Raw genomic sequence first — 22,325 nt, forward strand, 5'->3', positions numbered from 1 at the left:
TGATCTATATTAACCTTGCCAAAATATTTTGTAAAAGAACAGTTTTAGTTTGATGAGTACAACAATAAACAGATGAAATTATTAGGTACTTAAACAAATTATAAGAAAACAAAAAGAGATCAACAGTAAGAAATAATTTGTTAACTCAATTTAACCCAAGTAACTGTAATCCAACATTTATGAGTTCAGACCAATCTAATCGCCCAATTCAACCCAACGTGCCCAGTAGACACCCTTTGCAGCAGAAATGGGTGTATGGCCGTAAAGGAGCAAATAGCTTTGAATCTATAACCTCATCCCTATGCCAAGAAGAAGATTATCCAAGAAATGAGAATGGGAATAAAAATTGGCCCAAACCATGTTAAATGTTAGGTAAAACTCTTAAACTAGCTTCACAAATTGTGATCCATTCAGTGCCAAGAAGCCAACTCTAGAAAATGAATAGCGTTATTTCAACAGATATACTAAAATACAGACCCCATTATGCAAATCGGATTTGCCTTTGGAACTTACTTTCTACCCTTTCTTCGAGCGGAGCCATTAGCAAAGCCCTTTCTATTAGAATTATTGTTTGGTTTGTCAACCTCATCATCCTCGTCTTCATTCTTGTCCTCATCCTCATCCTCGCTATACTCGCTCTGATCACCTTCTTCGTCCTCTTCAATGTCATCTTCGTCTTCATCTTCAACGTCATTCTCATCCTGCACTCCCCCAGCCACATGACCACCTCGACTTCCAGCTCTGCTCCTTTTCAATACTTTTAGTTTTAAGTTTGTCTTTGTGTCGCAGCCAATCCATGTGTCACACATCAAATGACTGTTTAGACTGTAACTTCCTGCCTGTGGAGCTTGGATCTTGCCCAAGATCAGTCGGCACCCTCTCTTAACTTTCGCAACAGCATCTTTAACAGCAGCAGCAATCTCCTCCATATTTGCCCCCGATGCTTCCATTTTCGCTTCGGTTATTGTTGAAGCAGTTGTTATGGCTGCTGCTTCATCCATAAAGTTGATACTTTCAGAAAACCAGACATCATTTGAATTGGCATCTGCAAGTAAAAACCAGAAATTCTCTCCCTTGGGGAATGGATAGTATGGAGCATGTGGAAGAGCAGCGATCAAACCATTAGCACGTCTGACTGTCACCCATGCCTGCACAGTGACAATGTCCCCCTCTTGGATGCCTTCCTCACCCTCAGTCTCGCATGTAACTTCAATTGTTGCACGAGGCATCAATTCTAGCACCTTCTCTACGTCTTGCACTTCAGCAGCGGATAGGCCAGCAACATCAGAAAGCAGCTCAGCACGTTCTTGAAGGGTCATGTCCAGGAGGTTCTGTAGTGTACGCACCTTCCATGGACCAAAAAGAGTAAAGGTTATTATGACTATGACAAGAACCATGTCTTGAATAATGATTAAACAATTATAGTGTGGTAAATATGAACAGAAGAAAGAATGCTGCATGTACTCGCAAGCAAACAACCACACTTTTCTAATAACTGTCTATAGCCAACTTCTCAAGGAACGTCTCTGATATGTCTGAATAGGAAAAGATGCTTACCTTCTTCCCTATCTTTGTGATGACTGCATCATTAAAATTTGGAAGCTGTAAAAGCGAAGCAACACCATCAGAGGATCCTGAACCTGCCTTCCTAGCACTAAGGGGAACGGCCTGCATCCACAACAAACGAACAAGATTCAATATTCTGAAAATCTGAAGCTTTTACCTTAATGCGGATAATAAGAGGTCGCACACACCTTAAGGTACAATGAAAAGGAGGCATGTTGACAGTGACCTACCAACTAGGATAGTTTGGTCCAGTTAAAACTCCAGGGAGGATGGAACCGGTTCAAAGCCCAAAATTACTAGCTTTTACTAGGAGAGCCCCGGGTTTGTTTGTTTGTAACTTATTGTTCATAATTTTGAAGAATTTAAGACTTTACATTGTAAAATGTAATTATTTACAAATCTTAAATTGAAACTTCAAAAAATACTAAAGGTAGATGTGGCAAAATCAGCCCATGAAATCATAAACCGACCAACCCGACCAAGTTTGGGCGGATTATTGACCCGTCAATTTCAGGCCATCAAAGTTGGGGCTGATATGTAACCCACATTAATCCATGAGAATTTTGTCAAAATATTTTTTAAAAAGACATTTTTTTTATTTGGTTTGTCATATATACTCGTAAAGTAAAATAATAATTTTATTAGGCACTAAGAAATTTATGAAAGAACAAAAAAAGCATTAAAAATTAGTAAAGGCAGGTTGGGTTTTGACTCGCATTTCAACCTATTTCAGCCAAAGTAACTTTTGAATGGATCAATAACCCACCCATTTAATAACTCAACCCGTCTTGACCTGCCAAAATTCAGCCCATTCCGCCCATTTGCCAACTCGGATTAACGGCAGAAGATTTCAGAGAAGCTGATGATTATTCAAAGAAGTCTTCAAATTGAAACCTCAAATATTATCAAAAGGTAAGTTACTTTTTATTACAAGCCCACCCGGTCCTGGTCCATTCCAATAGCTAGCCTAGCCCGGTCTGCATTGATTTTGGGAGACAATTGGGACCAGCCCAGCCTGTCTGGGACAGTTTTGGAACCCATTTTCTGTGCCTGTTAGGTCGGTCTCCTGGGCCAACCAGACTCAGTTTCCAGGTCTAGTCAACATGTAAAATCTAATTTGCTCTCATGTATATGTAGAGATAGTAGGTTACCTCCCTTTAACCAAAACATAATCAAAGTACCTCCTCATGGATGTAAAGACTTTGCTAAATCAACCTAAACTTTAGCAGTTGAATGACAAAACTATGCTTACAGACACTTTAGTAGTAGTAAATAAGTCATTTGACACGATCACAGAAGTATTGCTTAAACAGCACTAGATGAAAGACCTGAATAATGCACTGGGAGAGCTCGACGATTCCAATTGCAGGCCTTAGCCAACCATGTCCCTTAGCAGTGCGTGGCACAGTTGCCATCTGCATGAACAATAAACAAGATGACCAACTCCAAGTCAGTTGAAAAAGAGGGTAGATAAGAAACCAAAAGTTAAAGTTTAAAGTCAACTTAAATTAGCCAACACATACTGAACAGCAGCAAAACATATTCATGTACAAAAAAAAAATGGATGGCTGGCTGCATAACATCAGACCATCTCAACCTAAAAGAAAAGTTGTTTGACAAAATAAGTTCAAAACTACATCTATAAGATATCAACTAAACTATCTTAAACACATAATACTGATAAAAAAAATCTTCCAAAGTTTCCACCTAACCGCCATAAATATGCCAATTAATGTGAAATACTGTTCTAATATCTTCGTTCTGCCCTCAAAATTTACATTTTACTATGATGCAAACGAGAAGTAGGAGTCTGGATTGCTGAAGATCAGAAAGGAGAATTTAAAGAATGGAAACTTGGTTAAGACAATTCTTCAAAACTTAATTGCTAAAAAGCTTGTCAACCTAGACTGGCTTATGTATGTCAAACCCAGGTCAGTTTCCCAAGAATGTTACAGTTTGAGCTTGCCTTTTAATGTCTTACTCTCTTTCCAGGCAATTTTATAGTTATCTTTTTATTTACTTTGGAGTGTTTGTTGTGGTTGTTCTATTTGGAAAATAAACGGTGGTGTGTTTTTTAGCAAGAAAAACAAGAGAATTACTTCCATTTGGACCGCCTATTAGCTTTCCCACCAGTAACCTAGTACTTCCGTAAGACCGTAACAAATTCAATCTATCAAATTCAACTCAAAGTACCAAAAGTCAGCATATGTACCATCTGATGAATAATAATAGCATGAAACAAACTCTCAGATGTAAAACTGCAAGATACTAAAAGTAACACACAAATTTACCTTGATTAGCCCTTCGAGAAGGCGAGGTGTAAACTGCAGCACATGTTTGTAATCCTGCTGCAAGTTACTAGAGAAAGTGTCTGCTTTACGAAGTAAATGGGCTTGAATCAACAATTCGGCCTGAAAAAGAAAGGAAAACAAGCTTACTACAAGAGATTTATGGTAAATACAAAATGCTTCAAGTATCATGACTCATGGCTATATCTCTTTTGAACTTCACCTTGACAATAGCAGGATGTTGTTTCCAAAATTTTGCTTGTTCCTGTCTGGCATTCTTACCATCCAGGTTCAGTTCACTTTTCACAAGTTTGAAGAGTTCCTGAAGAGGTTCATCATCAGCTCTTCGAACTGGAATATCCATGAACTCAGCTGCCTTAACGAATACATCCATAACTTTGCTGTCATTTCAAACATCACGAGTCATTTAAAAACAATCACATACATACTGAACACACTCAATATCAACCAAGGCAAAATGCTTAATTTTCAAATATTGAGGAAGGAGTACATAATTAAAACATGTCAAACAGCCTCTCACCTTCCACACCTTTCTGTAGGATGTGATTTTAATGTGTAAAGATCAAGATTGTTTAACAAAAAGGAAACAAGATAATTGGAACAAGATTAAGGACAACCAAGAAAATATTTTGATCAAGAACAATAAGGAAATATTTTCTTTGGACACAACTAGTTGTCATTGTGAATGAAAATAACTTTTTATCTGATGATGATGGTGACTTCTATATAATATAATTTGACAATGTGTCATTCCCAAGAAAAACAATAAAGGAAATATTTAAATGAAAATTAAACCAAACGTCAGGACCTATACTTGATCTTTAAGTAAAGAAAAAAGAGCCCTTTACTAATAAAGTCACACATGGGGCAGGGATCATAACACAGTGCTGTTTAGATTGATTAGGAAGATGGGAGTTGCACACTAACAAAATTCTTTGCTTTCAAGTAACATGACTATAGCATTGCTTCACAAGACGAAAATTCAATCCTAGGAAGTCCTATGGACAGATACATCAATCAAAGAACAAATGAATATGAATTGCATAGACATTTGCCTTGAACAATGTTGTTAGGCTAACAGACAATTGCTTGTGTACATAGGAGATAATATTAACATTTTTCTGAAAGGAACTATAGCAGCCCAAACATGCCCTTCAAGATACCAAAAGATATACCTCCAGAACTCAATGTTGTAATTATTAGTTTATTTATCCCTTTTTATATGGTGTTGGGGCCTTCCATGTACTTCAACTAATTTCACAGAGTACCTGCTACCTCCCACCAATACATGTACTTGGTAACTATATACAATTTTGACACAATTTACAAAATAAATAATTAAATTTCTGACTGGATGCTCACATAATCTTATCTAGAGGAACCATAGAAGCTATATAGCAATTACAAATAGCTGATCTGATTAAGCATATGTAGCATGGAGGGAAGTAAAGAAATAGATATTTAATTCATGGACAAAATCTAAACACCAGGCAGTTAGTTAAGGATTTATACTGATTTCTGGATTCACCAGAAGCTAGAGAGGAAAAATGAAACCAGATGACATCTAATACTTACAGAACTGAAAAAGAGCAGTCCTCCCACCATAGGATTAGTTCTATTCTGGTGTTTAATTTGCCAAGGGATAACTAGGAGCTCTCAACCAATGGTTTTCTCCAACAAAGAGTTACTATTTTTTTTTCGGCTGAGGATGTATAAATTCAAAAGGAAGTTTTTGTTTAAGACAAATTCTAAGAGAGTTAATTTGATCAAGTTAGTATTAATTCTTCGCTAATGCACCATCATATTTTTACAGGAGACTTCACAACAAAACGTGTCAAATGTATATTTATGTACTGAACAATTACAGTGTATATGTGTAGCAAAATATTTTTACCTTGGAGCCAAGGAGGGCTTCACTAATTCAAAATAAGTGACAAGAGTTTCACGCCTGACATTATTTCCCCCATACTTTGATGCTCTTGATAGATAAACAACACCAAAAGCCATTGGCAATAGTATAAAACCTCCAAGAATCCAAAGTAATAATATACCACCAGACGAGCCATTAAAATCAAGCAAAAACTGAGGAAGTGCTATCCCCATTTGAAAACCCTACAGCAGGACGTAATATTGTTAGTATGTGTGTATGGATTTCAACGCACTGAACATATTTCTCTCATTCCATAGATAAGGTGACTTGTATAATTTTATTACTGGATAACAATCAGCACCTGTCTGCCATCTGGATGTCCATATTTCTCAAAATTCTCCCTTGAGACCGGATCTGTCAGGGCCTGGTAAGCTTTGGAAATATACTCCACAAAATACTTATGAGCAGCTGAAAATCAAGAAGAAAGATTAATATAACTGGTAAGCAGACATCAAAATACAGAATGCCCGATTCTTCATCAATTTCAGTTTCTTTTTCCCCTTTCTTTCTTCTTTTTTAATCTCTCTGTGTTTGTCTCTTTTTGAGAGAGAGAACGAGAGATTTTCATCATTTAGAGGTAAAGTGACACATAAACTGCATCTCAATAACACCTCTCACCTGGGTCAGGGTTTTTGTCTGGGTGGTATTGTATTGAAAGTCTCCTATATGCTTTCTTTATTGCAGATTCGGTAACTCCTGGTGCTAGCCCAAGAATACTGAACGGATCAAAAGCTTCAATCTGATTTGAAAGAAAAATATTCAATGTCAGCCAGACTTTCACTTGCAACATATATTGGCTCCTTTTTTTTTCCCAATTCTTTTGGCTGGGTGAGGGGAGGGGGAATTGCAAAACATGTTTTCCTAACCAAGGCATAGTGAAGGGGGTTCACTTTAATTCCTTTCGGCAACACATTATACTGTGCAAATAGAGTTAAAATTGTTTTTTTTGTATATATATATATATATGTTTTCGAATCACCTTGAAATAAAAGGAGGCTTCTAGTATAGTGGAAAAGGAGGTTTAAAATTTACTTTTTAGTCACAAATTCAAACCCCATGAGTGGGAATCTAGCATTTTATTGTATCTCCTTATCTAAGTTCCATGTTCTGCAACCGTTCCTAACATCGATATGCAAGGAGAAAAATCTAGGACAACCTATCAATGTCTTTAGAGAACTGAAGTAATTGTAGCATGGTTGAATCTCACCTCACGACTACTTTGCTTGATGCTATAAACAAGGAAAATCACAATGACCCAAAGCAACAGCAAGGTAAAGTTGCTACATGTTGAAAACTTAGAGATCTGCACGAGGAAATTCAAAGATTAGAAAACAGGATATTGGGTCGCAAGACCAATAATGTAACTCCATGCATACACCCCAACATAAAATTGTATACAGATGCTTGGTTGATATCTCACCCTTCCAAAAATGGATTTGCGATATTTTCCTGATCGAGAGCAAACTGAACACGCACAGTGAATACTCTTTTCCTTCTTTGAAGCAACACGGAGTAATTTAAGTATTGTATAGGGTACTAAAGGCAGGGCAATTATTGACAATATAAAAATTGGGAACAAGGCACTATTCTCTCCAGTGTCAGCCATGAGAACTTCTCCACAGATATTCCGCAGATGCTATAGCCTGCAAACAGAAGTGATAGTAAGCAAGTTGATTAGGACTGCACCAAACGGGGATAGCAGCCTTAATTCCAATAATGACAGCTAACTATACTGCACTATTTAAAGAACCTAATGGGCTTCTAAAGACAAGTCATTTAGTATTGGAACGAAAGCGGAATGGACATGGATAGTTTCATATTGAACATGTGATTGATTCTACAGTGTACCAGCTCCTAACCACAAACAGGCAAATTCTAAGGAAAACAACTGAAATTTATCAGCAAAATTCCGCTCGATCAACTGATCCCTTAATACATATAACCTGTGAAACCAATGTATGAACCTCAATATCACAGAAACATAAGTAAACTAATTCCTAACAATAATCTCTGAAATGAGTAAACTCAAAAACATTAGGGCAAATCATCAAAAATGGGAGCTTCAGATTGGCAAGCCTAAGTCCGATAAACAAAAAAGGACAAATCAAAGTGATTCATTTTCTCAGACAACAGCAAAACCCATAGAAAGACTCTCATTTGGCGGACCCCCAAGAAATCAAATAGCAGGATTAGGTCAAAAGATGAAACCCCATTTGAATTCAAACAAAATCTTCCCCTCTTAAAGTAAAAATCAAGAAATTCCAAGATTTGCATAAAAACGAAACAGGATAATGAGGGGAAAACTTGCCTCTGTATAAGTGATGGATTCTTCAACTTAGCAAAATCAGCTATGAAGAATGTTGAAATTGGATTGAGGGACTACGACTGGTAACCCGAAACGTAAGCCCCCAAAGATTTTATTTTTCTCGCAGCCGTTTACTTTGTGTAGCTTGCAATTGAAAATTGTGAGTTTTGTAAGGATTTGACATTGGGGAAAATATAAAGTAATATATAGAGTACTACTTAACAGATTTTTATAATCTTTTTCATTGGGACTGAGCCATGAAGTTGAGGGCAAAATTGTACCCAAAAACTTATATTTTTCGTCTATTTTAACATAAGGAACATGCGTGATTTTCTAGATTTTCGGGCCCAAGCTCCTTTTTTTTTTTCTATTCTCTCCGTTTCAAAAAAATGAATCCTTTATTTTTTAGTCTTTTTCAAAAATAATGATCTTTTTATTTTTTAGTTACATTTTAAAATCAATTTTCCACGTGACATGTTTAAGGTCACAAGATCAAAGGACAGTATTGTACATTTAACTTAAACTTTAATTTAGAACCACGAGATACAACAGTCTTCTTTGTACTCTTAAACTCTGTGTGAAGTCAAATCAGATTACTCTTTATGAAATGGAGGGAGCTTAGTTACTGTGGTATCATGGAGGTTTTTATTATAAATTACTCATTAGTTAATGATACTATAAGAGGATATGTATATTGTTGTGGTATCATTAAGGTTTCTTCTTTAAAAATTATTTATTAGTCGATGATACTATAAGACTGTATGTATATGCATATATCATATCATTAATATTTCTTGATCAAAAATTATTCATTAGTCAATTATACTATAAGAATATATCATAATGAGTGTGTGTGTGTGTGTGTATATATATACGATTATAGTATCACTGACAAATAAGTAATTTCTGAACAAGAAACTTCAATGATACTAATACAGTATCAATTAAGAGAAATTATTGACATTAATGATATTAATACAATATATGATATGATATCAATATAATATATGATACTTATTTAGTATCAGTTAAGCAAAATTAATTAAAAGAATATATAGTGTAATTGTTTAGTTGCATATAAATGTAAAGGAGTGTGTGTTAGTCATTATTTTGCTTCATGGGGATATTTGTTTAGTTCCTCTTTTTCTTTTTTCCAGGTTTGCAGTTAATTGAAGATATTAGTTATATTATTTTATGAAAATTAATTTAAATTTCACTAGTTTATAAGATAATTACTTAAATGCACTTAAGTATACAATATTACGTATCTTATCAGATTTTTGTTCGATTATATAAATTTAAATACATGTAACTTGGGATACATGGAATCGAATTTAGGCGTATTTTATTCTAGATACATTTGAATCCAAGTGAATTCGTATATATTTAGGATACATACCAAATATAACCCGCCTTCCTTGCCTCTCTCCCATATCGTACGCCACTCTCCTATGTATTTTGTATCTCAAATACATGATGTGAATCACACCAAATACATACACGCATATTTAGTGTGATTCACATGTATAGGATGTATAACATATCTCATTCGCTTCTCTCTCTTTTCTGATGTATCTGGTCGCAAAAATACATATATAAAAGTGTATTTTTCTAAATATATTACAGAAAATTCTTAGTTAGTGGTAAGATACATAGTATTTTGTAGCATAGAAATGATAGTATATATGATAGTGAAGTATGTCTAATTATGTAGTTTCTCACTATTTAATGAATTAAATACTTGAGTGGATCTCTTTTAAAAGATATTTACTTATTTTAAATATACTCTTTAATTATAACCATTTATAGCAATATACAGCAACACTAAATATTTTATTAAATTTTTCCGCCTCTTTCTCTCTTTTTTTTCTTCTCAGCTTTTAAATTTTTCTCTTTCTATCGCTCCTTTGTTTTTGTTGCTTTTTCTCTATTACCTTTTTTTGCTTTGTTTTTTATTTTTTGCTTTCTTTTTTTGTGCGCTCTCTCTTTCTTTTTGTTTTCTTTTTCTTGTTTTGTTTCTCTCTCTACTTTCTTTCGAATAAATTTTTTATCAATAGTTAATTAATTAATTAAATAATTTAATCACAACAAATGAAGAGACACAACAAATTGTAAAATAAATCAAACTTGAATTAAAAATGTATTATACACATATCAAAGTTGAATAAAAAATGTATTACATACAATGATCTACAGAGTAAATTAAACTTATAATATTAATGAATTAAACAAGTAATTCAAATGCCCTCAAAGTATTGGAAATGGTACAAAATTATCATTCATCCACCTATTGGCTCCAAATACCCTTGTCATCCACCTTTTGGTTCAAAACTGACCACTGATTTAACGATTTTAAATTTAAGCTATTTAAATATTTTTTTTTAAATACGTGGCGCTAAACTATATGTTATAATTTAACTTATTAGTATAATTTATAAATCAATCCACTACCCCCTCCCCCCAATTACTAATAAAACCCCTTCAAATTACTAAACTCGTCAAATTAAACCCCTTCAAATTAATATTTGGATGGGGTTTAGTTAGTAATGAGTGGGTAGTGAATTGGTTGAATTATATTAATAAATTAAATTATAACCATAGTTGAATGCCAAGTATTTTAAAAAATATTTAAAGAGTTTAATTTTAAAATAATTAAATAAGTGGTCAATTTTGAACCCAAAGGTAGATGACAACGCTATTTTGGAGTCAATAGATAGATGAGAAGGGCATTTTGGAGCTAATAGGTGGATGAAGGGTAATTTTGTACTATTTTCAATACTTCAAGGGTATTTTAGGCCCTTTTCTATTTTAAAACTTATATATTTTTTTTAAAATACTATTTAAATATATTCTTAATAATATTTATGCCATGTCATAATTTATCGCTCACTAATTGTCTGTAATACTCATATCAAGAGATTAGTAATTAGTGAAAGAGAAAGTAAAAAAAAAGAATTAATTATAGTGAATAGAATTCAATTTGAATTAATAAAGAATATTATAAATAAGAAGGAATAAAAGGAAAAAAAAAACTTTACACATTAACAAGGCGAAATGGTGTGATCCAGGCATGGTATGTTCATGGATCGACAAAAGAAAAGGTTACTTCCGGATCAGGAATAATAAATAAAATGGAAACAAGATAAAATCTTATATCAAAACGACTTCGTTTAATCGTCGGTATCGATATTGAATAATGCCCTATTTTCAATCCGGGAGCAGATCAAAACTCAGATGCAACACACCAACTCTGGGTCGAAAATCCTGTTTGATTTACCAAGTCATTCACGCCCCCAATATCCCTAGGAAACTTATCACTTTTTGAATGACGACGGTTACAGATTTGTTGGGATCGAGAATGATATGAAGAAATTGTTGAATAATTGAGGAATTAGAGTGTCGAATACGATTGATTTGAGGGAGTTGGCAATGAAGGAACTTGAGTAAGAGAATCTTCAGAGTTGTGGGCTTAAGGATTTTGCGAAGGAAATTATTGGAATTGAGATATACAAACTGAAATTGTTAGCTAAATACTTTTGTTGAGATTAGATTGACTACGTTGAACGTCATTGTGAAGACCAACAAAATTAAACCAACAAAGATACAATACAATCAATTCAAAAAAAGATATGAGTAGATCGAAGGAAAAAATAAAAGAGAAGAAATTAGAAGAGACAAGATCGAGAAAAATACAAGAGAAAAGCTCAAACTTGTCCTACCATGGTGATGAGTGAAAATAAAGAAGAAGAGATTGTCTTTAAAGGTAAAAATCTGACTTTTTAAGGCGTCTCACGCTCTTGTTTTGTGTGTATTACACGCTTCATGTGAAGTTTTTTTACATGTGATGTCATATCAAAAATTGTGTTTTAAATGTTGTATTTGGATGGGTTTAGGGGCCCAAATGACAAAAAGATAAATAGAAGGGTCTAGAATACAAACAGATAAAGATAAAAGTACAAGGATTTACCACACCATTTCGCTCATTAATAAAATGATAAAAGAAAGAAAGAAAGAAAGAAAAAGCTTCCAAAAATGAACATATGAAGAGATTAATTAATGAAAAATAAAATAAAAAAACTTAAGAATTAATTATAGTGAATAAGATTCCATTTTAATTAATAAAGAATACTACTTAAATAAATAAGAATAGATGGAACTATGGAAGGGAAAAAAACAAAACTTTTGCACATTAATAAGAATGACCAAAAGAAAGAAAGATTGAAAAAACTTTCAAAAATAAATGTTGCATAAACGGTTCGATCCTGTGCTACTGGTGAACAAATTGTCTGGTTTGCCAATTGAACTGTTCACCATATAATTTTATAGGTGAAAAAGAAAGTATATATTCTCTTCACACACGCATGCGCACGCGCACGCGCACACACATACGCACACGCACACCCACACCCCTCCACACACACACATAAATTTTTTTTGAGATCATTGGGTGCCGTGACACCTCACTGGTACCCATAAACCCACCCCAGAGCACATCGATACTTAATATTTTCTACTCATTTTATCTTTATTTATTAATTTAATAATTATGTTTAATCTCTTACCCTACTCATTCATATTAGCTTTACCAAACAATAAAATATGGTATAATACAATATAATACATTATGAAATAATACGTAATAACAAGGGGTGTGCATTTGATTTTTCACTATTCAATTTTGTAAAAGTGCAATCCAATCCGATCCAAAATAAATTTGATTTGGTTTGATTTTCCTCTATTTGATTCAATTTTTTTGATTTGGTTATGTCAATAATTAGTAACATAACTAAAGTAACAACATTGAATCTCTTAAATATATTTTCTAAACCAAATCATAAGTGATACTTAAAACACAATACTGATAAGTATATCTATTAAACAAAACAATTTATTACTCCAAATTAATTCGAGAAAACAAAAAATCAGTCCGAATAAAAATTTAATTTGATTATTCAATTTAATGCGAATAGTGTACGCCCCTAGTAATAACCATCTAAATAAAATGTAATATGAATTATGTTATATCGGGATTAGTAATTAGTAGTGTGATAACCGATAAGTTATCGGTACCAAACAATAAAATAATACTATGAAGATTAATTATCAAAATGACAAAAGTATCCCTAAGATTCCTCAAAAAGTCCAGTTTATCCTTGGACCCTCCATGGCTACTAGTGAGAGTGAACCAAAATTAAAAACCTCATCCCTACCCCCCTTCAATCTTCATCCAATTTTTTTCCTTCCTATTCCCTTTTATCTGCTGCCCAATTTCAAGAATCTTCTCCTCTTTGCCCTTCTCTGATTCTTCTCTTCAATTGCCCTGATAAGCTCATCGTAAACATGCGTTCGGATTCCGGGTCGGGTTTTCCATCGTCGGTAAGGATTTCTGGGCTCAACACCACCGGAAAAGGTGGACCAGCGTTTGTTGGTCAGGTTTTTAGCATGTGTGACCTTTCCGGAACCGGTCTTATGGCTGTATCTACCCATTTTGACATACCCTTTCTCTCCAAAAGGTAATCCTTGTATGTGTTTTTCCTATTACCTTTGAGTTTCTCTCGTACTGTCATGTCAGATTATGTTTGAAATTGATATAGATACAGTCAAGTTGTTATCTTTTTTCTTCCTTTGCAATGTTTTTGGCATCAGTAGGAATTGAGAGATAGAACATTAGTGTAAGGGGGAGTGATTAGTTGTCTATATTCACGGGAGTACAAACACTTGAAGAATGAACACAGTTTTTTATTGTACTCTGGGATGGCCAGAATGAGAAGCAGCTAAATGGATATTTAGAAAAAAAAATGTGTAGTAAAAAAATCATAAATGTGACTTCTTGAATGCTAGCAATCAGAAAGAGAGACACAGGGAAAGCAAATGAAGAAGATGTTCTAATTACTCTGGATTCAATAAACAATTATCTAAGTTATGGTGCACTCCATGGTGTGTTCTAGGTGGTTTCTTTCCATTTGTTCTAGCTTTGGTGGATTGAGTTATCGGGTACTTGTTGCTTGTGGGAGGTGATAGGTATCCCGTAAAATTAATCTAGGTGTGCCCAAGCTGTCCAAACACCACAGTTACAAAAAATGAATTGATTTTTTTTTGAAGTTAAGGTCATAAAGCATTGAAATAAGAATGAAGCTTTAAGAAGCTCTAATATGAGTTCATGACTTCAAAGTTGTACCCTTTGGAAGTGTCAATAATCACTTCTTGCATAAGAAGTCATAAGGTTGTTCTGACTTCTTCAATGGCTTGGAAGATTGCTTAAATAAGTTTCAACTTTCTGACTTTTTATTGAGGTAGTGACTGGAGAATGGGGGCATTAGTTGTTGCTAGTCATTAATTCATTAAGACTCCTAATGTCTTAAGAAAGCTAGTCAGATTTTGTGCTTAGAGCAAAGTTTAGTTTGCTTGCTCAATAAACTTGAAACTACTCCTATCATAATCGAATATAGAGGAATGAATGGGGCATCTTTCCTAGCACTAAAAGGCAACACAATTATTGCATTTAATAGTGGTTGTGAAGAGGGTAACAACTGATCCTTACTCAATTAAAATAGAAGTTATGAGAAAAATTTATACTGCTGAAAAGCTATTGTTGATTATGGGTAAAAACGAGAAGCCATTGTTGGTTGTTGCTTTGCGACTCGAAAAACTCTTACCATCCTCCAACTAGCTTTTCTCCTAATAGATTCCTAATATCTGATTATCAAGATTCACCATCGAGTGAGGAGAAATGTTTACCATCTTAATTCAAGACCTGTTTCGTGGACAAGTATTGCAATGAAATACAACTATGGTGAATAAAAATTACATGTAGTAGTTTTTCTTAAATCACATGTTAAATAGCCTTGTCACAAAAAATGTGAAACAGTCGTCTCTTTCACTTCTGCAAGTATCTTGCATAAAAATATGAGTCATAGTGATAGATGGGGTCTTTAGTATTATGTAACGACATTTTGTTGATAATCTTGTATGTGAATTCCATTTGATCTGCAGCTGCATATTAAAAACCTTTTCGGTGGGTCCATGAAGCAAGAGGTGTCTTATCTTTGTTTTGGGTCTTTTATTTTTGGGTCGAGTAAACTACTTGTGCTTAATATGATTCATGACCTGAGCATGCAGCTGGAAATCATATCTTTTGTGATATCTGCTGAAGTTTTGATGGAATTGTTTGTCGTTAACAAGTAAATTCTTAGTTGGCCAGTGTGTATATAATATTTGCACAGAGTATAGTGATCTTTTATATCAGTATCTTATCTTCACCATATCTTCTCATACTAGATTGTAGTTTCGAAAAGATTGTATGTTGAGTATATAGTGTCACTCATAAGATTAATTTTGTGATTTCCAGGACTCCAGAATGGCTGAAGAAAATGTTTGCAGCAGTTACTAAGAGCGAAAGAAATGGTCCAGTATTTCGTTTTTTTATGGATCTCGGTGATGCAGGTCTTATCTGAACCAGTTAGATATTTATTTCTGTTTTCTATATGCTGCCACCACTCTCCCAGGGAACATATTAATCTCATGGATGGATACTCATTTTTTTTTTATAAAGTGATAAGATGCCCGTAACTGTATAACCAATGAGCTCTTTAGGTCCTTAGCTTACACCCTCCATCTCTCTTCCTCCCTTTCCCTTTTCTGGTTGTTGGTTAGATTGCTTGAAAATATCCCTTTAAATCTTAGGTCATGTAATTCAAACTCTTTTTATCTTTTTTTATTTAAAAAATCGTGCAACTCAAAACTCTTTCTTTTGCTTACTGAATAATTCCATGATGGGGAAGTCCCTCATATCCTGTTTAATAGTGGTTTGTCTGTTGAGGTCTCTTACATGCTGCCTTTTTGTTTTTTCAGTTTCTTATGTTAAAAAGCTGAATATTCCTAGTGGAGTGGTGGGTGCATGCCGTCTTGATTTAGCATATGAACATTTTAAGGTACGTTCTTGGTCAAAATTGTGAATATGCATTTTGTTTTGAAATTGGAGCAGTTATTTTGTGGAGCTTAATCACCTCCATTTGTACTAAAAGGGTACTGATTGGTTCAACAGATAGTATGCTTACTTCACTATCGTATTCTAATAGGAATATTTCAATTTTTATATTTCTGATCAGAATATCTGCTGGTGAATAATTTACAGTATAGTCAAGCAAATGTCAAAAGCAGATCATTATCACCATAGTGCATTTAAATGGAAACGTAAAGAAAAATGAAAAGAACAAAAACAAAGAGAAAGGAGTTTTTGGTTTGTTTGGGGTGGGGGGTCAATGTAGGAATTAAGGACTCGGGAGTTCTTAAGACAAGTTCATTGTTAGGTGAAGAGGTTAAGATCCAACAACAAGAACTTGTAGAAAAAACAAATAAACTAATCTTGAACATCAAGCAATTGGAGAGAAGCACCACAATTTGCGTGGGAGATCTGGGATTAGAATCATATTGAATCTAGTACTGCTTTACGGTCTAGTTTCAGACTGACAAACACAAACTAATTGAATGTTGTTTAGGACATACTCATCTCTTTGTACTAATCCCCCCCCCCCCCCCCCCAAAAAAAAAAAAAAAAAAAAGAAGCAAAAAATAAATAATTGCATGACAACATATTATATAGGCTTGAAATATCAAACACATTGTAGTGATTTATGCGTAGGTAAACATATATCTTTTGGTTTTACTTTTACCTTGAATTGTTTTTTCCCTGTTAAACTATTAAGAAGGGAACAATTTGTTTGTGTGAAAAAAGGGGTCATATTTGCCCCTCTTCTATTGAAACAGGTTTGGTATTGCTCTACGTTATACTATCGGTCCATATATGCCTGTAATTTTACAAAAGTAAGTAAGAGTATATCGGGACGACAGTATAATGGAAGACAATATTAAACCTTTTGCAATAGTGGAGGGGCACATATAACTCTTCTAATTTGTAAGATGTCCCCTCGTGTGTGGGTTGATTCTTCTTGGGCAAGCAATACTGGCATGTAGAAATATTTTGTTGATACGCGAACAAAAATGTTGGATATTTGCCGTTCTAATACCAAGTTGAACAGTGTGAACCACATCATTTAAAAACGCAAGTGGTTAAAGATGAGGAATTTGAATTTGCTTACTATAGGTCAAAACATGCATGTTAAGCTATAAGATATCAATTATGCTTGACATGTTACCTGCGCTAGTGTGAGGTAGCAGGTACCTCGTGGAATTACTCGAGGTGTGTGCAAGCTAGTTTGCCATATGCCTTCTAGTATCTCTTCTAGGTATATATGGAAGCAAATCTTAGACCTGGGTTACATACTTTAAAGACGTGCAGTGCTAGGCCTAAATCGTATAATAAATAATATTACTAGTGGACTGCATTGTCACAGAAATAAGACCAACTTACCTTGTGTGCTATCTAGATATGAAACTTTCAGCATGACTCTCTAGTTTGTGGTTGATTAATAAGAGATGTAAATTTGCTAGTTCTGAATAGTCTAAGAGATACCTGCTGGAGTCTAAAGATACCCTTCCACCTGAAAACTATTTGTACATGTACTATGTTCTGTCATTGCCACTATTTACTGAACTTCAGGATGCTATCATCTTCCATAAACAATTTTACCACCTTATTATTTTCTTGTGCAGGAAAAACCACACCTGTTCCAATTTGTTCCGAATGAGAAACAGGTTTGATGCTGTTTTGAATCAACTGTTAAAGCTACTTATTCATCAGCTTAAAATTTCTGCAAATATTTACTGCACGTTCAGGTCAAGGAAGCCAACAAACTGCTTAAGGCTATGCAGCAGTCTGATGGAAGGAAAAAGGTGGACGGTGTTCCTGTTTTCAGTGCTCAGAACTTAGATATTGCTATAGCAACTACAGATGGTATAAAATGGTATTTTTATCTTCTTATGCTCGATCACTTGTATTTCTGATTTGTGACATCCGGAGCTTCACTATATTATCAGACTAGCCTTGTTAACTAAAGGCCACTTTGGGTTGTTGATATATAACAGTGTCTCAATAAGTCTATACTAGTTTACTGCACGGTACAAACATCTTTGGATTCATGGTCATGGTAAGATAGCTGATTGGTCCCTTAATCCCTTTAAATTTGTTGGCCAAAGGAACCCATCATTTTTTTAAAAAAAAATTGAAATAAATTGTCAACAGGATGAAATTTGTTGTGATCTTGAGAATTACGATTAACAAGGGGATGAGAGTTATTTGCTAATTTAATTCAGAACAGTGAAAGAATCTGCAACATTCAATAAAATCTGCAAAGAGGGTGATACCTTTGATTTTCGTATCTGGGTTTGTATATTAATCAACAAATGAATAAACATTAATTGAATAGCCTCCTAACACTGACTGACTCAGCACAGTGCAATGCAAGATCAGACAAATGTTGATCCACTTCAAGGAGTGTATCACTTACATGAGTGAGATTGAACCAAAGAGCTTATGTATGGAACTTGACGCCAATGAATGGAATAAAATATAAGTCAAGCATTTCTTGGAGTCCCACATCGGTGTATTGTTTGCCTCCTTATATGGTCTTTTGGACAATCCATCTCATGAGCTAGCTTTTAGGGTTGAGTTGGGTCCAAGGTCATCTTTTACATGACCAATTAGCTAAACATGTTTAACCTAATATTCATATTGATATTAGTATTTAGGTACTGGACAAAAACCATATTGACGATGGAGGAAGGTAAAAAAAAAACTTCCAAAAAGCTGTTCCCAACTCTAGATAGACCCTAAAACATCTAGAATTCGACTTAGTCTCATTAGAATAAACATTTGTTCACCAAAAACAGAATAACAAAATACATTTAAGTTTAACTCCTGCACATTGCTGCTTATGTTTTTGGAACATCTGTCATTCCTCTCTCCATATAGTCCACTGAATGAAGGTAGGAATAATCCTCCACCTGGGCAAGTAGACAAAGAGGAACAGGATGAAGTAGCAAGTTGCATCGAAGAAGATGTAATTCCTTTGAAAATCTAATTACTAGTTGAGGAGGTTGTTCAAGACACCAACACTTCAGAATGGATTTAACAACATACCATCAAACTAAGTGCAGAATTGGGTGTAGATCTTAAAGGGTGTGATAAGAAGGCCAAAGAATTATTTATGAAGATAGACAGCAACAACCGGATGAACAAGAGGGAGCAAGCTATTGTAAAAAAGAAGGGGGGTGAATGAACTGAAAGGGTTAGAGCTTGATGCCAATTCTGGAGTTGTGGCTCAAGAAGGAGGGGGTGGGGGGATACCTAGCAATAAAAGATCAATGAAGTTGGAAAGAATGCCTTGGAATTTTAGGGGGCTAAATTTTGGCAGAAGGAGGAGGCTAATCAGAAACATTCTACATACATGGAATTATGGAAAGCTGATGTAGTGTGTCTACGAACTCAGTCTCGTAATTTGTAATTTGTTCATCATAAAATTCATGAACAAGTCAGTAAATGTGTTCATTTTGGTAGTGCTTTCCTTGTCCCTTCAGTGAGGAGAGGTTTGAAATGGAAGAAAAATTCTGGGTACAGTAAAACAGGGGGATCCAAATGTATAGCCTTTCGTGATCCATCGGGAAATGATCAATGTTGAGAAACAGAGGATCATGAGTTATAGCCCAAATTAACATTGAACAATTACCTATAATGACTATCCTCTTGTAACCATGTTTTATCTAAGGTGTTCTATAAAAATAGTGGACAAAATATCAATTCGGATCACTCTCAAGGATGAGGTGATTGAATGATCTTTTGGTGCAAAGGCTCTCAAATTAACCACCTGCTTCATCAATTATTCTGTAAATTTGTGAGACTGATTGAAATGTGGGTGAAGCAGTTTTAAGAATACAAACTTTTGAAGTATACAACATAATCTGTGGATGAAATTTAGACTGTCCAGTCCACTTATATTATTTTATTTTATTTGTTTTTTAATTTTAATGGTGGAGTGTCCAGTTCACCTTTTGTCGAAACCACTTTATCAACCAACTCTTCTGAAAAACTGAATTGTTAAAGAAGAATCCTAAATAAGGATTTCCTATTAACTGTTTTCTTTGGCAGCTTCAATCTCTAGTTTTCTTTCTTTTTTTTCCTTGTCATCTTATATGAATTTCTTCATCTTCTTATCAGGTATACTCCTTATTTCTTTAACAAAAACATGTTAGATAACATTCTTGAAGAATCTGTTGACCAACATTTCCATTCACTGATTCAAACAAGACACATGCAACGTCGAAGGGATGTTTTTGATGACAACTTGGCTGCCGATGTAATTGAAGAGATGGGAGATAGTATGTGGGAGCCTCCTGAGGTACTAAACTGGTCAGAGATTGAAAATGTGTGAGGAGGAACACAAATAGTGATGAATTTTACTTTAAAAAGGAGGATGGTGATAAATTTTCTTAGGTGGTTTCCCCTGTAGTTTGCTTTGGGGGTGGGGTAGAGACGGATGCACTGTAGAATCTGTTGAATTTTTTACATGGATTTGAAGGGCAGGGAAAGTTCACCAACCACAAATGTGGTGATCTTATGAGTGGCTATAATCTTGATCGAAGTGTACCCATCAGCAATTACCTTGGTTCTTTTTAATATTTTATTTGTTTTAGCAATCTGTTTATTTTGTTGTGCTGTGTAAAATAAAAATATCACCAACCCATTGGTTTAATGATTGACAGGTGCAAGATGCACTCGATGAAGTGGGTCCACCAGCGATACCTTTGAGTGTCATATCAAAGGCTGCTGAAATTCAGCTTTTACATGCTGTCGATAAGGTTCTTCTAGGGAACAGGTGGTTGCGGAAAGCAACAGGAATTCAACCCAAGTTCCCTTACATGGTTGACTCGTTTGAAAAGAGGTAGCTCATTCATTTTCAAGAGTTCCTTCGTAGGGAGAAGTGATCTTTTCACATGGTTCATGCCTTGAAATCTTTTAATAGTGACGTTATTTTTGAAATCTTTTAATAGTGACGTTATTTTATCATACTATGTCACATTGTCAGTGGCTAGATTTGGGTGTCTCAGAATTCTCCAAACTCTGAGCAAAGATTTGGATGGTATAAACATTTGATTGCAATAACTCAATCCCCAAAATTGTTTGATTTTGCAGGAGCGCAGCGTCTTTCCAGAGAGCATGTAGGATTTCGGGGTTTGTTAACAATTCTCCGTTGGAGGCTAATAATAACCAACTACAGTGCATTGGCACCTCAGCAGTCGAGGGAGCTGATAATGTCTCCAATAAGAAACGATTAGGGCTGGATATCCGACTCCCTTTTGGGGGCTGGTTGAGTCCTGCATGGAGTAAAGGACAGAAGCAGCAGATGATGGAAGATAAAAGGTCCTATTCAGTTTACTTTTCCATGAAAATAACGTGGGCCATTAAAAAATTAATTCTGTTTTTGGAAAAAAATCTAAGATTTTTAATGGATTTAATACTGTCAGGGAATACAGAGAGGTACATCCATCACCTCTTCTTCCGAAGATTACTATGGTTGGTATCTCAATGGGTGAGGGTGGACAGGTGAGCAAAACCACTTTGAAGAAGACAATGGAGGATTTGACGAAAGAACTGGAATATACAGATCAGAAAAGCTCATCTGGGAATAATGTTGATGAAATAACATTTGAGGAGAGGGATCCTTTATTCGTAGCTAACGTTGGTGACTATCATTCTAGTGCAGCAAAGGGAGGTTCAACTCGATGGGTTCGAGGAGGAACCTTTTAAACAACCTCTGACCAGGTTTTTGTTCCTTGTCAAATTAGCTGCTTACAATGTAATTCTAGGAAATAATTAAATGTATATTAGTCTGCTGTTGCTGGCTTTATATTGTAGCTGGGAGATAGTTTTCTCAGGTTTTAGCTGATTGGATGAGGCAAAATTTGGTTAGAATAGATCAATATCAGCATCTGTTGTAGCATATAGATTATTGTAACAATGTATACTTTTGAGATTTAGCAGTTGCATCTTGTAAACTACTGAGTTTCTTTATGATCCTTCAAGCCTCAAAGATGTAAAGATACTAGTGATACTTTGATCTATCATATACCATAGATACATGTATCTGAATAATGTGTGGAAAATCAGTCCAATTAGGCTCAAGTATGAGTTATACATTACAATATACTTGATATACTATTATGTTATACCTTATTTTACTATGTACTAGTTTCCCAAACATATATTAGTTTAACATATTAACATGCTACGTACTATATTTTACTTGTAAATACTAATAAA

General features: G+C 34.6%; 2 protein-coding genes across 3 annotated transcripts; one reads left to right on the forward strand and one right to left on the reverse strand.

Annotated features, from left to right (window-relative positions):
• Positions 1 to 126: 126 nt before the first annotated feature.
• LOC101257737 (dnaJ protein ERDJ2A) lies at positions 127 to 8,394 on the reverse strand. Its single transcript, XM_004234148.5, has 11 exons — positions 8,114 to 8,394; positions 7,226 to 7,448; positions 7,013 to 7,108; positions 6,424 to 6,544; positions 6,107 to 6,213; positions 5,770 to 5,987; positions 4,078 to 4,255; positions 3,858 to 3,977; positions 2,895 to 2,981; positions 1,558 to 1,668; positions 127 to 1,346 (listed from the first exon to the last, which is right to left on the reverse strand). The coding sequence occupies exons 2-11, from the start codon at positions 7,409 to 7,411 to the stop codon at positions 510 to 512; spliced, it is 2,061 nt and encodes a 686-aa protein (XP_004234196.1). The 5' UTR covers positions 7,412 to 7,448; positions 8,114 to 8,394; the 3' UTR covers positions 127 to 509.
• Positions 8,395 to 13,277: 4,883 nt separating this feature from the next.
• On the forward strand, positions 13,278 to 22,103 carry LOC101258037 (uncharacterized). Of its 2 annotated transcripts, none has more exons than XM_010319192.4 (9): positions 13,278 to 13,623; positions 15,459 to 15,553; positions 15,962 to 16,041; positions 17,723 to 17,764; positions 17,846 to 17,973; positions 20,223 to 20,403; positions 20,768 to 20,946; positions 21,198 to 21,425; positions 21,539 to 22,103. In XM_010319192.4, the coding sequence occupies exons 1-9, from the start codon at positions 13,451 to 13,453 to the stop codon at positions 21,810 to 21,812; spliced, it is 1,380 nt and encodes a 459-aa protein (XP_010317494.1). In that variant the 5' UTR covers positions 13,278 to 13,450; the 3' UTR covers positions 21,813 to 22,103. The 2 variants fall into 2 exon arrangements, with proteins under 2 accessions (XP_010317494.1, XP_004234197.1); XM_004234149.5 differs by having other exon boundaries at positions 13,287 to 13,623; positions 21,530 to 22,103.
• The last annotated feature ends 222 nt before the right edge of the window (positions 22,104 to 22,325 follow it).

This window comes from Solanum lycopersicum, chromosome 3 (genome assembly GCF_036512215.1).
Source record: "Solanum lycopersicum chromosome 3, SLM_r2.1".
NCBI classification, from domain to species: domain Eukaryota; kingdom Viridiplantae; phylum Streptophyta; class Magnoliopsida; order Solanales; family Solanaceae; genus Solanum; species Solanum lycopersicum.

Excerpts from the sequence above, each read along its gene's own strand:
- LOC101258037 (XM_004234149.5), top strand. The coding sequence starts at position 13,451 with ATGCGTTCGGATTCCGGGTCGGGTTTTCCATCGTCGGTAAGGATTTCT. Across the intron at positions 17,765-17,845 it reads TTGTTCCGAATGAGAAACAG|GTCAAGGAAGCCAACAAACT; the intron begins GTTTGATGCTGT and ends CTGCACGTTCAG. Across the intron at positions 20,404-20,767 it reads GTATGTGGGAGCCTCCTGAG|GTGCAAGATGCACTCGATGA; the intron begins GTACTAAACTGG and ends AATGATTGACAG.
- LOC101257737 (XM_004234148.5), bottom strand. The coding sequence starts at position 7,411 with ATGGCTGACACTGGAGAGAATAGTGCCTTGTTCCCAATTTTTATATTG. Across the intron at positions 4,256-5,769 it reads AAGCCCTCCTTGGCTCCAAG|CAAAGTTATGGATGTATTCG; the intron begins GTAAAAATATTT and ends TTGAAATGACAG. Across the intron at positions 1,347-1,557 it reads TCACAAAGATAGGGAAGAAG|GTGCGTACACTACAGAACCT; the intron begins GTAAGCATCTTT and ends GGTCCATGGAAG.